The sequence below is a fragment of the Phalaenopsis equestris genome, unplaced genomic scaffold (assembly GCF_001263595.1).
Source record: "Phalaenopsis equestris unplaced genomic scaffold, ASM126359v1 Scaffold235526, whole genome shotgun sequence".
NCBI classification, from domain to species: Eukaryota; Viridiplantae; Streptophyta; class Magnoliopsida; order Asparagales; family Orchidaceae; genus Phalaenopsis; species Phalaenopsis equestris.
In genome coordinates, this window is record NW_018253393.1 from 219,362 (window position 1) to 230,157 (window position 10,796).

The 10,796-nt window shown below is 38.1% G+C and overlaps 1 protein-coding gene across 3 annotated transcripts in view; it reads right to left on the reverse strand.

The window, feature by feature from the left end:
• The window catches only part of LOC110039142 (embryogenesis-associated protein EMB8), a 147,206-nt gene extending 137,370 nt beyond the window's left edge, over nt 1-9,836 (reverse strand). For all 3 annotated transcript variants that reach the window (XM_020744102.1, XM_020744101.1, XM_020744100.1), the window contains exons 1-2: nt 9,564-9,836; nt 9,381-9,470 (exon numbers count right to left, since the gene is read on the reverse strand). In XM_020744102.1, coding sequence (XP_020599761.1) covers nt 9,381-9,470; nt 9,564-9,799 — 326 coding nt within the window. In that variant the 5' untranslated portion in view covers nt 9,800-9,836. The remainder of the gene's footprint in view (nt 1-9,380; nt 9,471-9,563) is intronic.
• Between the last annotated feature and the right edge of the window lie 960 nt (nt 9,837-10,796).

Below are 10,796 nucleotides of genomic sequence, written 5' to 3' on the forward strand. Positions count from 1 at the left end.
TGAATGCCTCAAAATATATGAAAGTAAAGGGAGCTAGCATGCTGTATCATCCAACAGGGACAAGCTCGAAGCCTCGGCAGAGAGGAAAACCGAAAAGAAACAGAGCACCGAAGAAGAGGGGGGGAAGAATGGGGTACCTCAAGAATGCTAAAGCAAAGCAGCACAGGAAACCAACTCAAAGAAAATGCTCTTCCAGAAATCTCCTTTCCTCTCCTCTTGTCAATTTTTCAACAACCCCTAAAACTTCAAACGGAACTATCCTTATAGGCAGAGAAGGGGGGAAAAGAGAAAAGAGATCACACACCACGGTCCACGACACTCGAATTGAGCCAAAAAAGAAAAGGGATGTTCCCTGCCTACAGAAGGCGAATCCAACAACACCTCTCGGACCTGAGCGGCGAGAGCATGGCAGCGAGGGAAGCATCGGGAAGAGGAGGAAAAATGTCATTTCAGTATACCAGGAACAAGTTTCCCAGAGTCAAACTACCGAGAGAAGAAAACCCACGGCTCAAGGGACTAGCGCGGCTTCGGGAAGGAAGACCGCGGGCAGAAGAAAGACAGGGAAGGACGGACGAAGGTCAACTCTTCCCTCGCGTGGAGGAGAAAGAGCTCGCTCGGCTCGAGACCGAGAAAGGGAAAGGGCCAGACACGCGAACGGGAGAAGGAAGGGAGACAGAGCTCGCACGCAGGGAATGCCAAGGGTTAAAGAGGAAAAGGAGGAAGGGTAAAAGATTAATTAATATATATATATATATATATATATATATTAATTAAAACACAATTTACTCGCGCGCGGCGACGCGACAAAATGGGTGTCCTCCCTAGGCAAAATTGACGTTGTGGACGCGCTGACGCAGTCTGTTTTGTCATCCGGGGTCGCTCGGACGACCTCGTCGACGATCGGATCAAAAATGCGTTGAATTCGATTTTCCTAAAATTTCAGGTCCGCAATCTATCGTTTCAAAATTTTATTTAAGTTTCAATTAATTATGCAACATATAAAGACGTTAGTGACGTAAATTGCAATAATTAAACGTGTCGACTGTCCGAATTGCAAAGTTTGTGCGCGTGAATGTGCAAATCGTGCATAAGGCAATGTCCTATAGGAATCTCTTTTGGGTTCCTCATGTTGATTTCATCTTTCTAAGTGTTAGAAGTCGATACCACACACGCGAAACCACAAAAGAGTACAGAAGCGGGTTGAATTTCTAAAATGAGACGGGTCTCATTTCTAGGGTTCTAAGATAGTCGAAGGGAGATCCCTAAGACTAGATCCTAAACCCTAAGAGGAAGACTAGACCTCACTAAAAATGAGGTCAACACATGCTTATTTGGGAGGAGAGATTAGATACCCCTACGCTTCCTATTCAAAAGGACGAGAGAACTGACGAGAGTGAGAGAGGTGAGAGAGGCGAGTCGGTCCAAATTGAAACAGTTTACCAGCCCAACCAGCAACAAGGCTGATCCATCTGGTCCAGCATAGAAGGACTAGATACCAGGAAGGTGTAAGCATGATTTCAGTGCCAGCATGGGGTCCACACAGGCACCAATCACCTACAAGAGGGGAATCAATGGGTTTCGTTGGTAAAGTTGAAAGGGAATCTTGAAAAGTATTTATGATGGTTAATTATCTAGGGTTAGCTTTAGGTTTACCTTGGTGTTCTTAACGGCGTCTAGGGTTTATGAAGATACGATCTACCTCTCGAACAATAGATAAACGTAGTTTGTTTGTTTTCGTTGGTGTTAGTAAAATCAGCCCTCATTTGAGTTCCCCCATCTCTCAATTATAAAATTTTCATTATTTGTTCATTGTTTTTTTTTTGGTTCTGATTCATATCAGCAGCGCCCAGGAGTGGGGCTTCGATGCCAGGAGCAGTTTCTCTCCAATTAGGGATTTAAGTCTTCAATCTCCATACGGATTGACTACCACAACAGAAGTTGTAACAAGTGCGAAGTTGCGTGGAACAATAAGTGCGAGTTGAGGCTAGATTTCAGCAATTTCACTTGTGGAATCAAGAGAGGAGGAACATCTCGAAATTGTTGCAAGTTCCAAAATTTTAGAGAGAAACTAAGTGTGGTGTAATCTGTGCATTCTCCTTATCTTTCAGGTGGAATTTTTGATGTGGTATGGCCTGTGATTTTTTTCCCATTCTCGAGTTCTACTACGTTAAATTTGTGTTTTTCTGGACTTCTTGTGTTGCGTGTTTTTTTCATTTATTGTTTTAGATCTCTCAAATCGGTGTTTTTTTTTATGTGTGATTTGGTTGAGAATCGATCAAATCCAACTTTTCGTCTCAACAAGTGGTATCAGAGCGAAGTTTTTTAAAAATCTTTGATTCGATTTGGAGCAATAGCCGACGAAGCGACATACAAGGTGGAGATGTTCAAAGATTCAAACTTTATATTTTGGAGAACGCAAGGTGATGATTGGTTGTATAAAAAAAAAATTGTCACTGGAAGGAATCACCAAGAATTATGAATCGATGGCACTGTAAGAATGGGAAGAGCTTGATCGAATAGCCCTAAGTTTGATCTGTCTTTCGCTTTCTTTATTTGTTGCTTTCAACATAGTGAATGAAAATACTATGGGGGATTTATGACGGCACTGTTAAAGATGTATGAGAAACTTTCAGCATCAAACAAAATTTTTCTAGTGAAGAGATAACTGTAAATGAAAATGGCGAAAGGTAATTCGACGACTGAAACCAGTTGTGTTCTGTGAGCATCAAGTTTGATGATGAAGTCAGAGTATTGTTAATCTTATCTTTATTGTCAAGTAGTCCGGGTAGACTGATCAAGGCGATAACTCTTCAGGTAAAACGAAATTAAGCTTTGATGATATTGTGAGTTGTGGGGTTAATACTAAATGAAAAAGTTTGCAAGAAGCGAGCGGTGAATATTCAAATTTTGAGTTTAATTCTGAGATAAAGGAATCTGAATAGGAATATAGACAGCGACAAATTCAATTCCAGAAGAAAATTCATGTCAGAAAGAGGAAATAACATGGGAGAATGTGGGAACTACAAGAAAAAAGGTTATTTCAAGGATGACTGTAAAGCTCCAAAGAAAGCTGGTGGTAAAGGTCAAGACAGGAATCTCTCTACAAATGAATCCATAGGCGAAATCCAATATAATTCTCTGGTTTTATCCCTAGTAAGTATTGAATATTGGATAGTAGATTTAGGTCTCTATTCATACATGCCCCAACAAAGAGTACAAAAACTACATGTATAGTGATTTAGGGAATGCGTATTTGGGAAATAACAATGCCTCTAGTATTGTAGAAAATAGTGATATTGATATCAACTTGTCAAATAGAATAGTCTAGAAACTCAATTAAGTTAGACATATTCGAAGTTAGAAGAAAATTTTTATCTCAGTACGCGACTACTTTCATAGATGATTCATGGAAGGTGATCAAGGGCAATGATGATAGTTCGAAGCAACATTGAAGGCACATTTTATCTGATCAATGAGATGGCAGAATTCATTGATAATATGGAACAAAGGTTGACACAAATCTTTGGCACTGCGGGTTTGACAATATGAGTGAAAAAAGTATGAAGTCCTTTCTAAAAATAGACTTTAGAATTTAAAATCTATAAATCTAGATTTTTGTGAAGATTGTACATATGATAAGCGAAAAAAAAAATCTCCAAAAATGGGCCAATGGTGAAGTCCAAGAAGCTGGAGTTAGCGAATACTAATGTATAGGGTCTAACTCCAATTTAGTTCATTGAAGGTTCTCACTACTTTGTCAGTTTTATAAATGATCACACTAGAAAGATATAGGTTTACTTCTTAAAGCATAAATTTGATATATTTGAAATGTTTAAGAAGTAAAAGGTCGTGGTATAGAATGAGACAGGCTTAAAGCTGAAGTGTCTCGGATCAGATAATAGAGGTGAGTATCGTGATCAAAAATTCACGAATTATTGTGCATCATACGAAATCAAACATTAGTTCAATGATCCAAGACTAAGCGTATAAATAGAACAATCACAGAGCATATAAAAGTATGAAGTTGCCTGCAGGCATACCAAAATATTTTTTAGGCAGAAGCAGTGAACAGTGCAACTTCTCAGATAATTTGTGGTCCGTCAGTACCTTTGATAAAAGGCTTACTTAAAAAGCATGAAGTGATCAAGAGAAAAATTTATCTCACATGAAAGTATTTGGTTGTTCAGTATATGTTCATCTTGATGTATGACAGAAGTAAAATTAACTCAAAATCTATCAAATCCACTTTCATTAGATATAGCTTAGATGAATTTAGGTACAAATTCTGGGATTATCAAAATTAGAAGTTCATCAGAAGCAAGGATGTGATTTTCAAAGAAATGAAAATATACAAGATGAAAACAGAACGTAGAATGTTCGTCAGCTACTTTTGAAGAATCATACAATTATGATGATAAAGAAGGCAGCGGTGATCAAGAAGATGGAAAAGGATAGGTGCTCGATATAATGAAGCACATGAAGCTTTTCAGTTACCTGCTATTGAATTCAACAGATCCAACAGAATTCAACAACCGATACAAAGATATTTTCATTCATTATACTATCTTTTGTTAACTGATAGTGGAGAACCAGAATGCTATGAAAATGTCACTCAAGTTGAATATTCAAAGGAGTGGGAATTTGTCATGGAAAATGACAATTATTAAGGTCAAATAAAATTTGAAATTTAGCAGAATTGTCTTACAAAAAAAGGCACTACAAAATAATTAGGTTTCTAGACTGAAAGAAGAGTCGGATTGTGGCAGAGGCCACAGGTCAAGGCTTATTGTGAATGGGTTTCAATAGAATAAGTGAGTGAACTACACTAAAATATTTTCTCCAGTAGTGAAGATGACTATCAGAGTTGTCCTGACCTTGGTGGCATAAAAAGATATATATCTGAAGCAGATGGTGTGAAGATAGTCTTCTTAAATGGTGATCTGAAAGAGGAACTGTATATAGTGCAACCGCAGTGTTATGAAGTTCCAAGAAAAAAGAAACATGGCTTGCAAATTGATGAAGTGACTTTATGGTTTGAAGCATGCCTCGAGACAGTGATACATAAGGTTTGACAGATTCATGTCAGACAATAGGTACATTAAATGCAATCAAACTATTGTTATTTCATTAAAAACTATGGTAATTGTTTGCTTCTTTTGTATGTGGATGACATGTTGCAGGAACATATATGGAGAAAATTAGAAACTCTAAGGAACAATTATCAAGGGAAGGATGAAGGATTGAGATCCAAACAAGAAAATCTTTGGTAGGAGAATCAGTTGGGACGGGAGTACAGGTACAGTGACGTTATCTCAGACAAATATGTTAAGAAGGTTCAAAATTAGTGAGGTAAAACTAATGTACACCCTTTTATGTAGTAACTTTAAATTATATAAGGAACTACCGCCAAAGCCTGAAGTAGAGAAAATAAGTATTGGAAATTTTTTGTATGCTTCAGTTGTTGAAAGCTTGTTGCATGTTGTAATATGTACGTGACTAGATATTGCATATGCAGTGTGAGTAATCAGCAGACACGTGAACAATCCAGGTAAGTATCATTGAGAGGTGGTGAAGTGGATTCTCAAATATTTCAAGGGAACATTCAACAAGATACTTTTGCTTTGGATGTGCAAGGAATTAATCTACAAGGATATACAGATTAGATCTGGCAGGAGATTTAGATGATAGAAGTAAAATTGGGTATATCTTCACTTTGAGGGACGGCAATGAGTTGGGTTTTTAACTTGCAGAAGATTATTGTACTTTTAACTACGAAAGTCAAATACATTGCTATCACTAAGGCTAGTAAGGAGTTGATTTGGCTACAAAACTTTGTGACAAAATTAGGAAAAGAGCAAGGGATTGGAAAGCTTTAGGGTCATAGTATGGGTGTTATTCATCTAGTTAAGAATGATATTGATCATGCCAAGGCAAAGCATAATTAGCTGAAGTATTATTTTATTTATTCTCTCACAAAATATGAGTAGTTATTGTTCGAGAAGATATCCACACCTCAGAATCCTGCATATATGTTGACTAAGGTGATGACCATTAAGAAACTGAACTTATGTTTGGCTTTAGTGCAAGTCTGGAAAGATTGAGACTGGAGGTGAGCCATAATACAGGACTATGAAAATTGGTACAGATATGGAAGTGCAAATCTAGAGGAGAGGAATTGAGTGCAATCAATCTCCAAATGAGAGATCATTAGTGTATGAAGCCTGATTGGGCAGGAAACCAAAAAATCAGCACCCTAAAAGGGGTTACCCAATAGCCCATAAGGGGCGGCGAGTGCCCCAATCCAAAGGGTTGGGTGCTCCTGCGCCCATAAGGGGCACTCAGTGCTTCGCACAGCAGAGACGCGAGTTGCTTATTTCCCGGTACATAAATCGAACAGTACACATTACCGCAACTAGAAGGGGCCCAACGGCGCCCGAATCGTGACTTCAACTTGAACATGTAGAAAGGCAGTGCTCGGAAATGGCGCTTTGGTGTCAGAAGCAGTTTCTCTCTAGTTAGAGATTTTAGCACACGATCTCCATCCAGATTGACGCACTTGATCGCAAACGTAACAAGTGTGAAGTAGTATTGGCGAGTCGAGGGTAGATTTCAATAATTTCTTTCATGTGATCAAGAGAAGAGGAACATCCTGAAACTGTTGAAAGTTCCAGGAGTGTCAGCTGTAGTTGTTTCATGAAGCAGTTGTGAAACTGCTGAAAAAGAAACTAGCTTTTAAAAAACTGTGATGGTTATTACAAAAAAATTTTGAAAAAGTCAAGCCGCAGCTTTCTAGCAACCACAGCAGATAGTCAAATCTGGTGAGAAAACATAGTTTTTAGCTACATATTTTTGAAAATGTATGCAAAACACAGTTTTGCCAAACATGAAAAATTGTTATGCGATGTCGCTCCACCACCGTACCACCATCGCACTGCCGCCGCAAACGCACCCTAAATGTTGTGTAATATGTACATTTCTTCTTATCTTTATAGTGAAAGATTTTGTGTGGTGTAGCTCTGTGATTTTCTACCATTCTCGGCTTTTACAACATTGTGTGATTTTCTGGATTTTTCGTGTTGTGCACTCATGCTCACTTTTTTGTTCTGGGTCTTTCAAATTGGTATATTTGTCGACATATGATTTAGGGCCCGTTTGGGGCAGATTATTTTGGTGTGGCGGCGTTTTGAAAACGTCGTCGTGCTGTTTGAAAAAAACGTTCGGAGCGCATTACCAAAATAACGAAAATCGCGTAATATATTTTGTTCTACAAAGTAGAACGCGGGGGTCCCCGTGCGTTCGGCGTCCGCAACTGGTGTTTAGGGCTCGAATTCTTTTTGTGCCCTTGCGAGATCTCCCACGCGCTCTCCCTCGCCCTCTCCTTCTCTGATCTTCTCCTTAATAAACATTGATTATTGATCATTCCCCTGGTGAGATCTATGTGTTGCTATGCTTTCTGGTTGGTTTTTTTATGGCTAGATCTTCTCTGGTTTGTTTTATAGCTCGATTTGATTGGATTTATGGCTCGGTTAATTTTTTTGCAAGATTTGATTTTCTTGAGGGTTTTTCTTAGGATGTCTTTAGATTATTTGGGAATGCATTGAACGCATTGGATCTGTGTTCCAGTGCACTTGCGATTTTTTTGATTTTTTTTTTGCATACTTATACAAACATGACTTCTAGGATATCAGTGATGGATAGAGTTGTTTTGTGTTATTATGGACTAACGGCTCTATTACTCACGTCGCGTCAGTCTCATAGTTATGGGAGACAGTTCTACAGTTGTCGTAAGGGTGTTTCAGCTCGTTATGATTTCTTCGGATGGGTCGACAGTCCCACATGTTACACTGCCAGTAGTGATAGAAATCTGATATTTTCTCAGGTTGATAGTGCAGCTTAGGACAGGCGTAGCCAGAGTTTGAAATTAAATATTTTAATATTTATCATTGTAGTTGGACTTGTCTTTATCTTTTTTTATTTTTTCTGGTACTCACGATAGTGTGAGAACTGTATGTCATCTTTTGGTACTGATCTATGATGATTTTATGCTTCTGCACTATTTGCTTATGTACTACGAATAAGTTATTCTGAATAAGCTGCCCCAAACAGTTTTACCAGATAGGGGCAGAGATGTCATTTATACAGCCATAACTACCAATAAGCTATTCTGAATAAGCTGCCCCAAACAACAAGACAGATTATTTTGATAATCTGCACATTATCAGATTATCAGAATAATCTGTTTATCAGCGGATTATAAATAATCAACAGCTGCCCCAAACAGACCCTTAGTTGTGAATCAATCAAATGTGATTTTTCATCCCAACTCTACTGACCAAAACCTCAGCCTTCTCTCCCTCTCTTGACTCTTGTAATTATAACCTAACAATTTTAAACCATAATATAATTTATATTAGGTTTATCATAGAATGAAAGGTTCTTTTAATTTATATTAATTAAAAATATGAGGCAATATCTCATATACCTCAAAACATACATCTCAAATAAAAAAAATATATAAGCCTCAATCAGAAAATAAAGGCACAAATCTTGAGGCGGTCTTTAAGTGTCTCATGGTGAAGCGTGTCTCATAGGTGTGCTCAATAGCCTTGTTGAAACATGGTTGCATGCTATTCTACCATAAGAAAGTAATATATCCATATAGTGCAACAAACAATCATCTTAAAGGTAGCTTGATCTCAACAACAAAAAAAATTTTTTGTTTAATCATAAGTAATCTTCTTAACAGACCAATGTGAACCACAAAATTGGTTAATTGAAAAGTTAGTTTAAGATATTAACGAGACCACTCAATCCTCTTTCCATTTATAAACCAAGTAGATCTAGTGCTTGCTTCAGGCATGCTACATAAATCTCTCTCTCTACACTGCTAGTGAAGACGAAAAGAATAAATTTGTGGCTATCGTCTTATAATAACACAAGAAGAAGGTAGTTTAGGAGTGCTCAATAGGATATATAGAGAACTTCACGATTGCAATGCATGTTTCTTATTACAGAAAGTGTCGTGTCATAGACACCATCTTTCAGGTCAAGGTCATGACAGAGCACTGTAACAGCTTGTTATTGGTTAAGCAAAGTGTAGAAGGAATTAAATAGTATTGGCATCACTTGAACCTGCTTAATCTTTTGACCTAGCAGCTGTACTTGCTTTACAACAAGACCTAAAATTGTGAACGAAAAGTTTTCCCGTGTTTTTCTAAGAGTTTGTTTATGGAAAAAAACAATCAATAGCAATTAACATAAATTTTTTCAGTGTTTCATCTTCAATCAGAACAGACATGCCATTTCAAAACAAAGTAAAGAAAAAGCAACTGCAACCAAACCCCAAAAAGAGACCGAAAGAAACGGCAACAAACTTTAACCTTCTGTAAGTAAAGACAGGAGGCCTCCCGTATAAACTGAGAAAGGCGATCTGGAAATGGGGACTCGAAAGCCACGGCGTAGCCAAGTACCTGGAATCATCAAATAGATTACAAAATAAAAATCTAATCTCAAATACCTTCAGGTCTAGGGAGCATGAGCTTCAAAGCATAATGGCCAGTGACCTTCCCTGGAGAACCCAACACTTGGAGACGACATTATCATATATCTTGGAACTGGAATCGAACGTGAGCTTCACACAATCTCCCCGGAATCCACGAAACAAATCTCTAAGGAAATGGAACTCGAGAAAATCATACAAGATCACAACGAGCAGGAGGAGAAGCGCCACAACATAGACATGAGCTGGCAACGACGACGCCGCCAATGGTACCTCCACCTCCAGAACCGCGTTCGCCATTACTTTCGGCAACCAAGAGCACCTTGACCGTAAAAGATATTACATCATTCAAAGAGCAAAGACTAAGGTGCCTAGCCAATAAAATCACTATAACCCGCGCGATACAGAAAAAAAAATGGTGCACTAACACAGAAAATATTCCCCCCTTTATTATTCATGTGTTATTGTGTGTGATTCATGTGTTATTGTGTCCTGAAATAAATATTGTGTGTGATTCATGTGTTATTGTGTCCTGAAAATATTCATGATGTTATAATAACACAATAGCACATGTATAACACATGAATAACACATGAATAACACACAATAATACAAGAATAACATGAGAGAGAATATTCTCCCGTGTTACTGCGCCGTTTTTTCTCTGTCGGGAATATTTCCCATGTTATTCAAGTGTTATTGTGTGTTATTCATGTGTTATTGTGTCCTGAGAATATTCTTGGTGTTATAATAACACAATAACACATCAATAACACATGAATAACACGCAATAACACATGAATAACGTGCAATAACACATGGGAAAATATTCTCGTGTTACTGCGCTGTTTTTTTTTGCTCTGTCGCACTAGATGTCGTGGCGTGATTTGATTGGCTACGCACGTTATTTTAACGTGCGTAGTACTGATGTAGTATTTTTTCAGATCATGGACGGAGGCTAGAACGGCATAGTTGAACGGAAACAGGAAAAAACAAAGGGCGAATGTGACGACGTACGACGTGCGCACGGAAAAATTTTCGGTCCGGCGGAGTCCATTAAGATGAGATTTAAATATAAAGAAATACATGCATTTTAGAGTATCCCGTCTTTAAGAAAAATTTTACGAATTCAATGTCTGAAGCTTCCATCATCATTTCTTGCTCTCCTAGAGTTTCGTCGTTGCTATGTAGAGTTCGCTGCGTTAGGGTACGTTGTGTTGTTGCGATGGAGATGAATTTTTTTCCCAACGAAGAAAGAGCGATTATATATTATGAGAATAATGTCAAAACGGAGGTG